This window comes from Octodon degus, unplaced genomic scaffold (assembly GCF_000260255.1).
Source record: "Octodon degus isolate 3935 unplaced genomic scaffold, OctDeg1.0 scaffold00098, whole genome shotgun sequence".
NCBI classification, from domain to species: Eukaryota; Metazoa; Chordata; class Mammalia; order Rodentia; family Octodontidae; genus Octodon; species Octodon degus.
In genome coordinates this window covers 6,465,419-6,482,421 of record NW_004524674.1, presented here as the reverse complement: position 1 = coordinate 6,482,421, position 17,003 = coordinate 6,465,419, and the positions used below count along the sequence as shown (strand labels likewise).

Here is a 17,003-nt window from a genome sequence, read left to right as displayed (position 1 = left end):
TTCATTTGTATCCCCTTTTTTTGTTTAATTGTGTCAGAGAAGGGTATTCCATTGATTAATTTTATTAAGAAACAAATACCAATGAGACAGTTTCAAAACCTATTAGTAGTTTCATTAATTAATACATTGTGTGTTGTTGTCTTCATAGTGGTTATTCATAGTACAAGATGCAGACATGATATCCTGTCCACACACTATTAGTACAAATCTTCCTTCTATCTTATTTTCATGGAAGGAAAACTAAGTCTCAGACCGGCTACATAATTTGCACACAACTAGTAGGTAGCTGCGACCCCAGGAGACTGATTTCAGAGTCTAGACTCTGTGTCACCCCGGCACAAGGACAGATGATGCTCCCCCAAATGTGTATCAGCTAATAGTCACACAGCAAGTCCCAGATCACTCCTCAAGGGACACAGACTGTGATGCCAAGTCCTGAGACTGATTTGAAAGGTCTGGAATCGAGGCACAGACCCGTAATTATCAGCGTCCTATGTGGTTGGGATAGTTCTCTCTCTCTCTCTCTCTCTCTCTCCCCCCCCCGTTGTCTCTAGCTGTAACAATACATTCTGAGAGCTGGAACCTGTGCTTCAGACCCTTCATCAGGCAGCCCACTTCTCCAACTCATGCTCCAGCTGCGCAGTTTCACCTGGGCATGTCCTCTTCGGTCTTTTCCCAGTAAGCAGGCAAATTGTCCCAAGTAAAAGGGCAGCTTTCACAGAAGAGTGCTTGACCTAGAAGCTCTGCTTCCAGCAGGTCTGGGGCCTTGAATAGAGCACACATCCTCTCTGAGCCTCAGTTCCCCATCTCTGAAATGGGAATAGAAGCTCCTGGCTCCCTCTAGGGATGATTTTCAACAATTGGCCAGCCAAAACAGGGTGCGGATAAGGGCTCTAGACCTGGAATCCATAAAATGGGGAGAGCAGTGTTTGTCCCACCGATCTCACAGGACTATTTTCAGAAGCATATGGACTATACACTGGAGGGAGGGTCATGAGTCAGCTAGAGAATGCCAGCTGCTGTAACAAAAGACCCCAAATACCAGTGGCATAGCACAACAAATACTCATTTGTACCCATATCAAGACTAATCTGGGTTTTAAGTAGTCATTCAGGATCTAAAGTTTTTTTTCTCCTTCCTGTGACACCCTCATATGCAACATGTGTCCTCCAAAGTCACTGTGGAATGGGAGCAGTTACTGAGAGCAGTGCAGAGAATTTTGTGGCCAGGTCTGTGAACGTCTACCACATTTCATTGGCCAGAACTCGTCACATGGCTCCTCTGTAAGTCCAGAAGAGTCTGGGAAATGTAGTCTTCCTGTCTCCCCATGATATAGTGAAGTTGATTTGATGGACATACAGCATTTTCTTGTGACATCTATAAGACAATCTCTGTCGCGTGCTATTCAAATGTTACTCGTAATACATAAAGTACTACCTTGTATTACTGGATAAAGGGGAAAATGATAATAATGGCATCATTTGGTTTGGACCCTTCTAAGTCAATGGTATATATGAACTACATTGAGATAAAGTACTTGAGGCTCAAGAAATGCCCCATTGTTTTTCTTTTGCTTAATCAAATCAAATCTACTTTAAGCTTCGTTTTCCAAGATCACTGTGAATTCCAGCGCCATCCACTTGGGTACCTCCTACTACATGGCAGCTGTGAGGGGCCCTGGGCTTGTGGAGTCTTCTGCCCACTTGGCCGCAGCCTCCACTGGCTGGCCAGGTACGCAGGCTCTGGAGGCAGATGGGAGCTTTCCTGGTAGACACTGTTGTACCTTGATGAAAGTGGCCTGGTAGAATTTGCCATGACACCAGAGACACAGATTGAGTAATTAGTTACTCTCATCCAACCTCTGCCATCACCCATAAGCTACATGCCAGCTGGCCCTGGTCCTCGCCATCCCCTGGAACCGGGAACCTGCAACCCTGTGCCCTCACAGTCTCAAAGAACCTAACCTGGGGCTGGTGAGATGGCTCAGTGGTCTAAAGCACCTACTTGGAACAAGCTTGGGAAAGCACAGGGACCGCAGTTCGATCCCCCAGCACCACATGCCAGCCAGCCCCGCCCCCTGGTGGGCTGAGCTGGCCACACACACACACACACACACACACACACACACACACAATAAATAAATAAATGTTAAAAAAAATATTTAAAAAATAAATAAATAAAAAATAAAAAAGAACCTAACCTGCCACCCTTTAACTTAAAAGCATCAGCCTCATTCTCACCCTCTTTGGAGAATCCAGCATATTGATCTAACCAGCCCACTGGGGATCTTGAACTCACATGCCTGCAGGAGCCAGCTAGAGAGAGTGCATGAGTGAACTCAAGAGAACAAGCACCACGAAGAATTAGAGAAACTGTGCCCACCTCAGGGGGACAGCTGCTCGCCAGGCCCTGCTGACGATCCCAGGTCAGACAGTCCCATGCAAGCCCAGTGTTAATTGATTCTCAGACCTGCAAGAAATGCCAGACATCCAAACTTTAGTGCCAAATCTCCTGATTCATAAGTATTGGCAGTTGATTCTTTTTTTTAAAGATCCTACTCAGCCCAAACAAAACATGTCCCCAAGCCAGATGTGAAACAAAGATAGAGAGTTTGTTCCAGCTGCCCAGATTTTCAAAAACAAACTTTATTTGCATTGTCTCCTAGGGCTACTGGCAACTTCTCCATTTTTCTCTGAAATGTAAAAACATAATTCCCCTTGCAAAGCAGGGGAACAAGGGACTCAGAAAGCAAAGGCTCAGCTGCCCTTCTACTCAAGAGGAAGAGAGGAAACCAGTTATTGCAGTTTTAGGTCTTCCAGTATAGTCCACAGTGAGAGAAGGAAAAGGAGGAGAAAAATTGGAGGGAGGGAGAGAAGGAGGGAGGTACGAAAGAAGAGATGGAAGGAAGGAAGACATAATACCAATTAATTTCTAAATAATTCAGCCTAAATTAACTTTTTAAATCTTTATGTAAGGTTGAAATGGGTAGATGGAAAGACAGATAGTGACAGCCTCCATGCCAAGCGAAATGATGTGTTTACCAGCTTGAGGAGATGCTGCCTTACCCAGCAGAATGGGCAGCTGGGCATATGTGGCTGCAACACCCTGCCCGGTCTTAGCCTAGAGGAGACTCAGGACCACACCCTGGCAGTGACAAATGTCTCAAAGGGAGCGAATGAAAGCTAGGAGGAAAACAGGGTTTAGAAACACTAGGAAGGCCCATGAGGCTTTGCACCAACTCATCCTAGAGTTGTGAAAGGACCGCTTGGTGAGCCCATAGGGACACTCGGCCGAAACAAAAGTTTAGCTCTTGGCTTGTAACCTGCTGATTTTGAAATTTGTAGTTTTTATTCTATTTCCTTCCAAAAGAATCTGAGGTGTTTAAATTCTACAGCAAACTGAGCACAAAGCTGGAGCCCCAAAGAGGAGCCAAGAAGAGTTTCCTATGCTTTGAGATAAGCTGATTTTTGAGGTTGGGGTTCAGTCTGGCTGTAAGTTTCCTGACCGCCAAGTCAGAAAGGGAAGCCCAGAGGCGTGTGATTCGTCTGGTGACTGGAGACTGCACACTCGCCTGTAGAGACAAACTCTTGGTTGGAGTTCATTGCAAAAAGGAATGTACTGTGCGGGGCGCGTTCCCCGGGTTTCCTGTCTTGCTCTCCATTCTCCGAGAAGCAGACATCAACGCAAGATTCGATGTGCAAGGACATACTCAAGGAAATACAGGCAGGGCAGAAAGAGAGGAGAGTGATGCGAGGGCGAGCTTCCTGTCAGGGAGGCAGGCTGCACCCCAGTACAGGAGAAAGGGAAGTGGTGCTGGAGGGAAAAGTCTTCCCCTGGTGGGAAGACCAGACAGGGCCAGCATTGTGGTTAGGGGACCTCTGACCTACTTTGACCATCAGAATGATGTCTCTTGGAGGCACCTTGGAGTCCTCTGCGCTGTGCTGCTGATAAGCTTGGCTCTACGCAGACAGAGGTCACAGAGCAACGGCAGGGTACAGGGTCACCTAAACTCCCGGGAGTGAGAATCCGTGAGGTGGTTCATTTTCTAAACATCAGTTGCATATTCTTGTGCTGCCTTTGAGTTCCACTACATCATCATACACTGTCAAGGGAAAGACCATCCTATCCTCTGTCAAAATGGCAGGAAATGGGCCAGGGAGATGGCTCAGTAGAATAAATGCTTGCCTGGCAAGCACAGGATCCTGGGTTCAATCCCTGGTACCGAAAAAAAATTTTAAAAAAGAATGGCAAGAAAAACTTTATTCAAGGGTAGCCTGGAAGGGGGCAGAAAGTCAGCTGAACTCCAGGAATGAGAGAAAAGGACAGCTGAGGACACACAGCCCTGAGCAGAGTGAGGTGGCAGAGCCTGAGGACCTCCTCAGATGTAACAGCAAGAGGAGTAGTTCTTGCCAACCTGACCCCACAAAGTGCTTGCTGGAAGCAGGGCAGGCTATGTTTCTTTCAATAGGCTGAATTCTAGTATCGTGTTTAGACTGAGGAACTGGTTGCCTTAGTTACTTTTCCTGTTGCTGAGACAAAATACCCAACGCCCAGAAGTTAAGGGAGGAAAGGTTTATTTAGCTCACAGTTTGTAAAATGCATAACTATTCAAATTTCAGGATAGTTTGTATGCCACCTAAAGCTGTCTCATGTATCTCTTTATACACAGCAGTCTCCCTTTACCCATGGGGAGTATATGGATCCCTAAAGCCACAGAGAGTACTGAACCCTCAAGACATTCCACGTTTGTTTGTATATGTCCTATAGCTTTTCCTATATGCCCTATAGCTTTGCCACACAGAAACCAGATTTAGCCTGTCTGTATCTTCATGCCCTGGTAACTCCAGTGCTTTGGGGCCATCATTATATAAACTAAGGATTGCTTAAACACAAGCGCTGCTATGCTGTGATAGTTGACCTGACAATGTAGGCAGTTACTAAGTGACTAATGATGGGTGGGTAATGTATACAGTATGGATACGCTGGACAAAGGGATGATTCATATTCCTGGCAGGATAGAGCAGGACAGTGTGGGGTTTCATTCTGCTACTTAGGATGACAAGCAATTTAAAACCTATGAATTATTTACTCCTGGAATTTTCTACTTCTTATCATGGGACCTTGGAAGGGGAAGGTACTTCCATACATCCCCACTTTAGGAAATGCTGTTTTTACAAAGAACACAGGAAAATGCTCTGGTGAAAATAGTCTTCAGTTCTGACTAGCATGCCAGCCGCCAGTTCTAGGTTCACTACCTTGGGACATACTTTGAGGTTCATAGAAGCACTAAAACCATTGTCAGGGGAGTGGAGGTGGGTGGGGGTGGGGCAGGCAAGCTGAGCATCCAGTCCCCCTTGTTCTCTCTCCAGATGCAGAACTGGACCTTCAGAGGAGTGTGCACGCTGTGCTCCGGGAGCTCAGTGCTCAGGCCCCAGCCCTGCAGAGCAACCAGGGTAAGCGTTGGCGGGCGGGTGACAATTGCTTCCCAAGGCCCTTGTCCCACCCTTCCAGCCCTGTCCTCTCATTAAGGCAAAGACAAGCCTCAGTTCATGGGTGAGAGAGAACCTTCCAGGCCAGCCCCTTCCTGGAAGAAACCCCTAAGCCTGCGAGCCAGGAAGTCCTCTCAGCTCCGTGGTTGAACCTTCCGAGCAGCCATGGCAGAGACACAGGGGACTTGGCACCCTCTTTCTTAACCACCTTCTCCAACTCCACTTCCAAACAACAGTCCTGTCTGGCCTGCAGAACCACCCCAGGGCAGCTGGCTAACATCTGCAAGCACTGCTGCTCTGCGCTCCTCATACACACACCTGTCCCCACAGTGTCTCCCTTCCCTTCCTTCTGCCTTGGGAACACACTGTCAACAGGGCTGAGGATCAGAATAATCTTACTGGGAAAGAGCCCACTGGAGCCCCAGGTGACCGTGGGGTTGGACATGGCTGCACAGTCGTGGTCTTGGGCCCAGCCTTGGGGTCTCACCCAGAGGCTTTCCTCTAAGAGCCCTTCCCCCATGCCTGGTCCTTCTGGGCTGTGCTTTCTCCTGGCCAGGCATGTGGAGATGGTCCCTGCACAAGAAGGTAGAGCGAGACCCTGGGAAGAACCCAGCACTAGTCCGAATTCTGCTCAGAGAGCTGGAGAAGGTGGGTGCTCTGGCTTAAGGGGTAGTGAGAGGTGGTGATGAGAGGCTAGGGGGGCTCACTGGGTTGGGGCTCCATCCTGGTGGCTGTGTCATATGTGGTCATCTGCTTGATTTCTGCCATACACGTCTCCCTCCTAGCTAGACCTTCACCTAAGTAATGGTTTCTGTGCATCAACTTCTAGCACTTTGAGTTAACATATTTCAGAAAGAAATGAGGCCAACCTGGGTTACAAAGTGAGTTCAAGGTCAGCCTGAACTGCAGAGTGAGACCTTGTCTCAAAAAGACAAGAAAGAAAGAAGAAAGAAAGAAAGAAAGAAAGAAAGAAAGAAAGAAAGAAAGAAAGAAAGAAGAAAGAAAGAAAGAAGAAAGAAAGAAAGAAGAAAGCAAGCAGGCAGGCAGGCAGGCCATATCATAGCCATGAATAGAAAACCATATCACTCATCAGAAACAGAAAGGGCCTCTAAACGTACATACAACCATTCTAATTTTTCATAATTATACTTGTAGCACCAAAAGTTATCCTCCAGACAGACCACTTCACCTCCTGTGACTGGGAAACACTGCATTTAAGGAAAGCTCCAAGCTGGGGACTTGGTTGTCACTTTTCTTTCAACCCCTTCCCTGAGTCAAAGTCACCCCCCACAGTTTCCTACAACCCCCACACACTCAGAAGGAACCCCACACACTCCTACTCTTCACACTCATGCTCTGTCCAGGGCAGACTGGAGCCCTGGCCGAGCAGAAAGCTGCCTGCGGCCCCCTCTTGGCCCAGCTCCAACCCTAACCACCTCCAGCTAGGAGGCCCTGGTGCCGCCCTCACCCTAGCCCTGACCCAACCCGCATCAGTGTCCCGGATCACCCTATCTTCCAGGCAGAGAACGAGGACCTCCGGCACGTCATCATTCCCCTGCTGCACACCCTGATGTACGTGCTCACTAAGGTAAGCTGGGGCCAGGGGTCAGGATGCTTGTGGTGACCGCTGTTCTCTTAGTAGACACTTCATCTCCGCTAGGACAGCCTAAAGAAAGTCTGGGACTGCCTGTTGCACAACGATGTGCAAACACCAGCTCACCTCATCCTACTCAGAGATAAAACTGGAAAGGCAGTGGGAAGCACGTGGGGAGAGCCCGAAAGCCTGATGAGGCCGTGGGCCTGTTCATATGTGAACACCACTGGGCCCACAGGGGGAGGAGGAGACAGGATGAAGAGCATCTGTTAATGTCTAGGGGGAGTAATGGGGAGCCACGGTAAAGGGGAGTGAGCAGTGAAGAAGGTGAGGAGCAGCAAGACCAGCAGGGGCTGTGCAGCCCCTGCAGTGAGGACAGGTCTTGGCTCCAGCAGAGACCACAGGCACGATGATGAAGAAGGGAAAGGAAGTGGGGGCACCTCCAGGCTGTTGTGGGGCTTTCTCTGTCAGTAAGGAGCGATAACACTAAAGAGCACCCCCACATTCCAATCCTGGAGAACTGCAGGGACACACTGCAGACAGAGCCAGAGTATTGAAAGGGCAGTTGACTGGGTGGCAGAATTCCGTGTGACAAATTCCTATTTTGCTGAGCTGGAGTGGGGTGTCCAAGGGAGGGCTCCTGGTGCAGGAGAAGGGGCTGGAAGGTGCCAGTGTGAGAGCGAAACGTGAGCCAAGTGCATCTGCCGGCCCAGGCTTCCTCTTCTCTTCCCACCTCCATCCCACCCAGGACCCTTCCTAACTAGGGCTCGGTGTGCCCTGACTTCTCCATCTCACCCAGGCCACAGGCATCACGGAAGAGCTCTACCATAAAACCTACGCCTTCTGCACCAGGTTATTGACCCTGCCCACCCCCTACTGCACTGTGGCTTTGGACTGCGCCATAAGGCTGAAAACGGAGATAGCGGTCCCAGGTGAGAGCTCCTGGGTGGGCATCCTGAGCTCCCAGCACCACCCAAGGTCTGGCCCTCTTCTCCAGAATGCCAGTGAGCTCCAGGGTCTCAGCACCTTCCATGGGAAGGTGGAGGAAGGGAGTTGGAGACCAAGACTTATTGGCTGACGTGGACTGGTTTGCAGGAACGCTGTACCAGAGGATGGTCCTTGCAGAGCAAAACTTGATGAGTGATGTGTATCCCTACCAGGAGAGGTGAGTAGCCATGGAACACTTGTTGCCTTCGCCTCCAAGAGGGGTTGGAGACTGTTTGCTCACTGGTAGGAGGACAAAAGAGGAGGCTGAACTGAGAAGAGCCAGAGCAGAGCTTTGCAGCCACGACACATTACCAGCAGTAGAGATTCTCTCGCACAGTTCTAGGGGGCTCAGGCCACATCTTTTTCCAGAGACTTCTGAAGGACAGACTGCTCTCAGAGCATGGCCCTGGTACAGCTCTGCAGATCTTTTTTTGGTTTTTTTGAGACAGGGTTTCACCCTGTAGTGGTCCACGCTGCCCTTGGGCTCACAGTGAGGCTCCTTAACACTGGGATTATGGGTGTGCATCAGTGCACCCAGCTCTGCAGTTCTATTCTTGTACCTCCATCCCACCCTTGGCCACAGTACAGCATCAAACCAGACAGGTGGCCGGAGATGACTCAGAATATCCACAGCGCAGGGGTCTGTGGCCAAAGTCACATGATGAAGTCTCAGGACTTTCATCTGTGTATGCCAGCCGGCCCAATAAAATAGAAGTAGGGGCAAGAGAGGGAGGTTCGTTGTTCGTGTTGGAGAGACCGGTGATGGAACTGTCCTCCTTTCCCAGGTGTCACCTCTGATTTGGTCTTGTGAGACACAGCTCGAGTTGAGGCTCGGGGAGCTGCATTTAGGAGGGTGCGGGGAGGCTTAAAGGGGACCCAGAGGAACTAGTGCTGGAGAAGTGGGGTGACACCTGAGAGAAGGACAGGATGGGTGAGGTTGGTTTTCTGGTGTGATGGGGATACTGAGAGAAGCGGGATTGCACTCAGCGTTCAGAGCTCCGTTCGTGGCAGGATAGATTAAGGTCTGTCCAGGTGACAGGGCCGCTGGACAAGGATGCTGGAGGGAGAAGGATGGGAGGGAAAAGGATGTAGGTTGGAAGGCCCCTGGACGCGGGACCAGGCCAGCTTTCCTGTGCGGAGATAGTGGGAGGTAGCCAAAGGGACTAGTTCCGCCCCCTAGAAGGGCTGCGCATGCTCTAATCTGCTGTAGCCCCACCCACCCACCCAGGACTCCCTATCGCCACCACCCCTTCTCCCGCCCACAGAGTGTTCCTCTTCGTGGATCCTGAGCTGGTGTCTCCCTCAGTGTGCAGTGCCCTGCTACTGGAGATCGAGGCAGCCCAGGAGCAGCAGACGCCCGAGGCCTGCATGCGCCACGTGGTCTCCCACGCCCTTCAGGCAGCTCTGGGGGAGGCCTGCCACCCCAGTGCCCTGCACAGGAAGCTGCAGGTAGCTCACGCCCTCCAGCCACTCACTGTCCTCTTCCTGCTTCTGTCTCTCATCACCTTGCCCTCCTCCGTACATAATAAACACTTCAAGTTACTTAACAGCGCATTATAAGAACCGCTGGGTTGAATGATGGCCCCGATCTGGAGCCGCTAGACTCAGCAACGAGGCTGCCACTACAGCAAGGGTCGGGCGCTCAGAGAGGAAGGAAGGTGCAGTTCGGAGGGTTCTGCTAGTCTGGCCCTGGTGGAGCCCCTAACTCGAGCCCTGCTTTGCTCATTAAAACACAGCGGGTGATTGCCCTTCTTGCTGTGTTCCATCTGAAATTTTTTCCTACATCTTGGACCATTTCGTTGGCCTATTCTTCCTTTTACTGCTAGGTCCCTTTTTAAACCCTTCCAGGCCACCTCCTCCTAATACAGGGTGAGAGGGTGAGAGGCACAGGGACCCCGGATGCAGGCTGCATGGGACAGTAGCTGTGGCAGGACAGGAGCAGGTCCAGGACGCCGGGTGCTGAAGCCCTGGGTCTGCTGAGAAGAGACGGGGTGTGGCGTAAGAGGTGGGGTGGGCGTGTGCTGGGTCCGGACTCAGGCTGTTCCCTCCTTCCCGCAGGCCAGCTCCCGCCGCGTCCTGGAGTACTACTTCCATGCCGTGGTGACTGCAGTGGAGCAGATGGCAGACGAGGCCAATCCGAGCCGCGCTGAGCACCTTGAGAGGCTGGAGGAGATTTACTACTCGCTGCTGGGACCGGCGGTGGCAGCTAAGGGGCGCTGCGGCAGTAAGTGTCGGGTGGCGGGGCGGGGGTGGGGAGCCCCGCAAGAAGAGCCCGGCTGGGACAGCGGACCGCAGGGGGCGCCAGAGAGCAGCGTTGTGTCTACCTAGAGCCTGCGAGTCTGCAGGAGGGGCTAAGGAGGTGACTAATGTGGCCTGTCACCTGTGGAGCACGTGCTCCACCCCAATAACTCTTCTGAGCACTTTTCATAAATCAGATGATCTTCACAGTAAATTTACAAGATTAAAACTATTACCACCCGTCTTTTACGGAAGAAGAAACTGAGTGAGAAAGAAGTTTAAAATCTTGCCTAAAATCACTCAGCTAGTGATGAGCAGAACCAAGCTTCCAATCCGGGCAGAAGCTCTTCATCACTCCGCTACCATAGCCCGGGGCTGCGGTGACCAGAAGATCCGCTAGAGAGGGTCTAGTAGTAAATGACTCATCATCTATATGCGGCGTCTCGGGCTTGTGTTCCGCATTTGCCTGTTTGCACATTTGTAGCTGAAGCTATACTGTGCTGAGGTGAAGCTCCCTGTGGACGGGGAAATCCAAAAATGCTCAGTCAGGACAATGGGAGAGGTTGGCTCTACTGTCACCCTGGTCGCCCAGGCTTCCTGCTGCCCTCTGCATGTTGTCGCCAATGCGATGAGGGCTCTGCAGTGTGGAATAGAAGCATACAATAACCGGAAGTGGCCTGAGAAAAGCAGGTCTTTTCTGTTTCTGTCTCGATCTGGGTAGAATGCTTAAAGAACACCTGGAAAACCAGCCGGTGGGCTACAGCACTGGCGACAGGGCAGGGTTGACAGCGGGTGGCAACGAGGTGCCTCCTTGGGCAGATTGGGGCCTGGATGAGCCAATGGTGACAGAGAGGAAAGACAGACTCTATAAGGCCAGAGAAGGTCCCTGCCACCCTCTGGGCACCTACACAGGACTGCATGGGGAAAAGGAGGGCTCAGAGGAACAGCACACAGCACTCCTCTCGTGGTCCCCACAGCCTGCTCCCTTCTGCAGGTGACACTCTCCAGGACCGGCCACCAAGCATCCCCCTGCCCAGCCCCTACATCACCTTCCACCTGTGGACTGACCAGGAGCAGCTCTGTATGTGCCCTTACCTCTGACCTCCCAGGGCAGCAGGATGCAAACTGCAGTGTGTGTGTGTGTGTGTGTGTGTGTGTGTGTGTGTGTGTGTTTGTGTGTTCATGTGTCTGTGGGGCTGTCAGTGTCACCTGCTTTTTCCCATGTCGTTGCATGTGTGAACTCCACGTTCTTTCTGTTGGGATGGCTCAGTGTATTTCCAGTGGTCTTGTGTGGCCAGATCCTGCCATAAGGGCACCATGATGCCAAGAGGGAGGCAAGCACAAAGCTCAAAGCATCAGGGTTCCCAGAGCTGGGGAGACCCAGAGACACCCAGTAGCCTGACGCATCCCCTCCACTTTGGGGTCCGGCCCTTGTCCCCACCCTTCTTCTCCTGTGGCTCTCCTCCAGGAAGAAGGAGGGTGAGCACAGAGGTCATGGTGGGAATGCTGGATCAGGGAACTGGGCTCAAGTGCTGGCCTTTCCTGTTGTCCACTGGGTCACACGAGGTGGACGTGGCTCTCCCTCTGGGACTCACTTTTCTCACCTGTGATAAAGCACACGTGATTAGCAAAGCCCAGCATCTTCCACTTGGTGTCTGTGCTCTGGAGGAAGGTGAGAGCATGAGAGGTTGGGAGGGCTCAGGGTCAGCTGCAGGCTGAGGGGCTAGGTTAAGTTGATTTCTTTTGTGCTGGATTCTGTGGCCACTAATGTATTTGCTGGCAAGAGGTGGTAGGCATGTGCAGGCTCCCATCTGGGGGAAAGGGGTCTGATGGCCATGGAGAGGCCCTGCCATGCTGATGGTGCCCTCTTCTCCTGTCCCAGGGAAGGAGCTGGTGCTCTTCCTGCACCCACAATCCCAGCTGCGCCTCAGTGCTGACTTGGAGGCCTTGGATCTGCAAGGCCTGGGGCCAGACCGGGACTTGGCCCGGGTGTCCATGCTGTCCACAGACAGCGGGATCGAGCGGGACCTGCCTTTGGGGGCTGATGAACTCCTCATCCCCAGCAGCCCTGAGATGGAGCGAGCTGGGCTGCAACGCAAAGGGGGCATCAAGAAGCGTGTATGGCCCCCAGATTTCTCCATGCCTGGCAGCTGGGATGGGCCCCCGGGGCTACACCGCAGAACAGGCAGGCCTAGCGGGGATGGAGAGCTGCTTCCCGGGGTGTCCCGGGTGCACACGGCCCGGGTGCTGGTGCTGGGTGATGACAGGATGCTAGGGCGTCTGGCCCAGGCCTACCACAAACTCAGGTAAGGACCTGAGCAGGCCGGGGGGGAGCTGGGTTAGTCCTGGGGTTTGGTGTGAGGTGGTGAAGGATCAGAAAGGAGCCACAAAGGGTCAGGGGACAGGCCAGGGTGGGCCTAGAGAAGAGCACTGCGTGGCACGTCTGCCAGGTTAGTGGCTGGCACCGAGTGCTGTGCCCAGTGCAACCTCATGACCACTCCAACAGGGTCACAGTGTGCCCATCCCATAGACGAGCTAACAGACATTTTGGGAGATGAGGTGAATTGTCAAACATCAAAGGCCTGCTTGATACCAAACAACTGCTCTTACCCAGTGTGTTTCGCTGTCTTTGCCAGGAAACGGGAGACCCAGAAGTTCTGCCTCACCCCCAGACTCAGCCTGCAGCTCTATTACATCCCGGTGCTGGCACCACAGGTGACTGGACAGGGGAGAGGTAGGGGGACCGTGGGGAAGGGGGTGCAGGAGCTGGGGCCTGGCCGAGAAGGGGCATGCAAGGCAGGGACACATCTGCAGCCTGGCATTCCTTGTCTCAGGGAGCAGATGCATCATCCTTACATGGTGCTGGGAGAGACCTGGAGAGTGTTCTGATTTAGAAGCCGCCAGGGGGTGCTCAGGAGTCTGTGTGTAACAGTCACACGCCCTGACGGGCTACCTTCCCGCGGCTTGCTTTTGTTTTGTGTTTGTAATGAAATTAGTTGCAAACTTCTCTATATGGTCGCTAGTGCTTTCTGGCTCTGGCTCTGGCTCAATCTCTCTCTCTCTCTCTCTCTCTCTCTCTCTCTCTCTCTCTCTCCCTCCCTCCCTCCCTCCATCTCTCACTCCCTCCCTCTCTCCCTCTCTCCCTCTCTCCCTCTCTCTCCCCCCACACTCACGTGCACACCCCCCCATACCTGGGGTCATAGAAAAAGAAGTTCCAGGCTGTGGAAATTCATTAGTGGGGGAGCTAGAGTGCACACCTCAGGTTCCACTCTCTGCCCCACACTTTGTTTCCTGCTAGGAGCAGTGAAATCAAAGCAATAGTGTCTCTCCCCACTATGGCTGGCTGGCGATTGTATTTCAGTGTCCCTAGAGGGTGGCCCTTGGCAAAAGCTCTTCCAGTCTTCAGATGGTGCGGAAACTGAAGCCCCAAGAAATGAGATGCTGTGATCACCAAGCATAGGCCTGGTGCCTGGGGGCGCTGACCAGGCAGGGCCTGCCTGTGTGCCCCGCTCCTTTTTCCCCAGGACCCCACAGCCTCCAGGCCACCTGAGCTGGGCGAGCTGGCCACGTTCCTGGGCCGCGCGGATCCTTGGTACGAGAGCACTGTCAACACCCTGTGCTCCGCCATCCACAAATTGGCCGAGATGGTAGGGGCGGCTGGGGTGCGAGGGAGGGTGGGGAGAGCGGCTGGAATCTGGCAGAGGAGGATCCGAGGGGGTTAGGGGCAGCAGGAGGCTGCACTGGACCTCAAGAGTCAGCTCCAGCAGGGCCCCAGGGTAAGATGAGGCAGACAGGCAGGAAGGAAGGCAGGAGAGGAGCCTCGTGTGACAGGTGGTTTGGATCTGCTGGGAGCCCTTACCAGGCTCCTGCTTGGAGAAGGCAAAGCAAAGCACGTTCACCAGTGTCTAGGCCCATTGGTGTCCTTCTTTTGTGAGCTTTCTAAACTTCTTTCTCTGTGTTTCCTGAGCGCTTACTATGTGCTGGCAACTGCGCTGAGTGACCACAGAAAAGGAGTAAGCTCATTTCATTCTCCCAGCAGTGCAGCCAGGTGAGCGCCCTCGCTGTCAGGCGCTGCTCTTGCCGTCACCCCGTTCTCCAGATTAGGTTTGATGACTTCTAAGTAACTGACTTGGAAAAGCCTTCGTGTGTTCAGAATTATGCCTTTTTTACCATCACAGGTGTGATAGACTTTTCACCCCCCTCCACACACACACACACTTTGCAATTTACCTGATAGTTTGTTGTTGTTGTGGGTTTTTGTTTTTGTTTTTGTTTTTTTTTTTTTTGCGGAACTGGGGATTGAACTCAGGCCCTTGCGCTTGCCAGAGAAGCGCTTTTTCTACTGAGCCATCTCCCGGGCCCCTACCTGATAGTTTTTTACTTAAAGAGTTTAATGCTTATTGCTAGTCAGGCAAAGCACTTTTGTTCTCTATGGAGTCAGGTTTGAAAGCCTTCACCATCCCAAGGTTAAATATTCACTGGTAATTTACTCACTTTTTGGTGCCTCTGTTTTAATATTTAAAGAATGGACCCATCTAGAATTAATTTTAGTGTCTCCTGTGAGTTCTGTTTCCAAAGGCTTACCCAGTAGTCCGAATGCTATTTACTGCATGAGCCTCATCCCCTTGATATGCTACTGTTGTCATTTAGCAAATCCTCACACGTTCTTGAGTTGATTTCTAGGCACTTATTGTCTTTCAATAATCTGTGAAGTTTTGCATAAATTGATACTTTTATGTTTTAACATCTGGCAGGATAAACCTACACTCTGACTCTTTTTAAACAATTTTTCAGAATATGCTTCTTTGTCTTTGCTGATAAGCTTGAGAATTGCATTTCCAGTTTTGTTTTTATAGTATTTTTAGCGTATTGTGATTCTGACTGAAATTCAGAAAAGAATTACCTTTTTTTTTTTTTTTTTTTTTTTTTATTTTTTGGCAGAACCAGGGATTGAACTGAGACCTTTGCGCTTGCCAGGGAAGCACTTATGCTACTGAGCCATCTCCCCAGCCCCAAGAATTAGCATCACTAGCATGCTAACTTTCCCTCTCTGGAAGTACAAAACATCTCTTCATTTATGAAAGGCCGCTTGTATAATTGAACTATTTCATTGCAGATTTTGGCCCTTTCTTGGTAAATTATTCCTGTTTAATAATACTTCTTGGTGTCGTGAATGGTCTCCTTCTCGGAGTATAGATCAAAGGGTAGAACATTCTGCTGATGAAAAAAGAAGATGATGATTTGTACATATGTCCTTACTTATTTTGGTGTTTTAAAACTGTGACTTAAAAACTCCATATAACATAAAATTTATTGTCTTTTACTCATGTTTTAAAAAAATCTTGCCACCTCACTGAATTTGCCTTTGAGATACAGTCAGAGCTTCTGTCCAGGTCTAATAATACAGACTGGGTATCCTTAGTCTGAAAACCTAAAACATTCTATAACCAAGCTTCTGAGCCTCACAAGATGCCACAAGTGAAAAATCCCACACCTGGCCATAGGTAACGGGTCACAGTCAAAACACAGGGGCACTAACAATAGCCTGTAGAATTGCCTTTGGGCTGTGTGCACAGGGGGGACATGAAAGAAATGAATTTCATGTTTACTCTTGGGCCCCAACACCAAGACACCTCATTATCTATGAGCATGTGTTTCAAACTCTTTAAAAAAAACTGAACCAGAAACACTTTCGGTCCAGGGCATTTCAGAGAAGACAGTAACTTGTATCCTAGCTAAATATATGTTCTGTTCTGTTTGCCTGAAAACCCCAAATGTTACACACTAAGTCCATTCCCAACAACATAGAAATGCCTGTTAGTTTGCTTATTATTTCTTTCTTTATTTACTTTAAGAGGAAAACTCACCATGTTGCCCAGACTGGTGTCAAGCTTGAGATCCTCCTGCATCAGCCTCCCAGCTAGTTGGGATGCCACATACCCAGCATGCTGATTAGTTCATTGACAGGGCCAGAGGCTACCGACACTGAAAAAGACATCTGATTTTGTGATTCCCCCTCGTCTTTTCCCTTCTATAGAACATTCAGGCCTCAAAGCATTGGATAATTTACCCCAGGTTTCCTGGCTAATGAGTGGCCAATCCAAACCCAGCACCCAATGTCTTAGACATACAGGTGCTCAGTATGTCTTCGTGGAATTGAAATGCAGCAGATTCTCTGGGGAGACAGGGCTCTGGAGCAGGACACTTTGACTAGGAAGCGGAATCAAGGGGACAGGGAAGGTTGGGGTGCGTTGCAGTACCAGCTTGGATTGTACTTCAGGGACTCTGTAGGGTCTTGGGAATTCATAAAGAAAAGGTGCTTTTCACAGTAGCCTGGGGGAGGCAGCTGAAGATACCTCTGCTCTCCCTCACAGCCACTCTGTCTGGACACTACCCGGACCGTGGACCCCTTCATCCTCGATGTCATTACTTACTATGTGCGCATGGGCACCCAGCCCATCTATTTCCAGATCTACACTGTCAAGGTAAGTCCCCTGCTGGGCCCCGGCAATACCGTGCCAGCCTGATGGACCCCTTTAAAAAGTTTTTTAAAGAAACAAAATGTAAGGTTCTTTAAAGACTTCTCCCAACACAGCTTGTCTAACAGCAATGGAACACCCATCTCTGCCAAAACAAAACAGAAAAGGGGGATATAAATAAAGGAGTGTTTTGTACTGAAAAAAAAAATATATATA

General features: G+C 50.7%; 1 protein-coding gene across 3 annotated transcripts in view; it reads left to right on the top strand.

Moving 5' to 3' along the window:
* The window catches only part of Pik3r6 (phosphoinositide-3-kinase regulatory subunit 6), a 60,334-nt gene that overhangs the window by 23,551 nt on the left and 19,780 nt on the right, over positions 1-17,003 (top strand). For 2 of the 3 annotated variants that reach the window (XM_023723483.1, XM_023723485.1), the window contains exons 3-14: positions 5,370-5,453; positions 6,046-6,137; positions 7,009-7,077; positions 7,883-8,015; positions 8,179-8,248; positions 9,336-9,519; positions 10,129-10,294; positions 11,303-11,389; positions 12,191-12,614; positions 12,945-13,023; positions 13,833-13,955; positions 16,683-16,793. In XM_023723483.1, coding sequence (XP_023579251.1) covers positions 5,370-5,453; positions 6,046-6,137; positions 7,009-7,077; positions 7,883-8,015; positions 8,179-8,248; positions 9,336-9,519; positions 10,129-10,294; positions 11,303-11,389; positions 12,191-12,614; positions 12,945-13,023; positions 13,833-13,955; positions 16,683-16,793 — 1,622 coding nt within the window. The remainder of the gene's footprint in view (positions 1-5,369; positions 5,454-6,045; positions 6,138-7,008; positions 7,078-7,882; positions 8,016-8,178; positions 8,249-9,335; positions 9,520-10,128; positions 10,295-11,302; positions 11,390-12,190; positions 12,615-12,944; positions 13,024-13,832; positions 13,956-16,682; positions 16,794-17,003) is intronic. The other variant, XM_023723484.1, reaches the window with a different exon arrangement.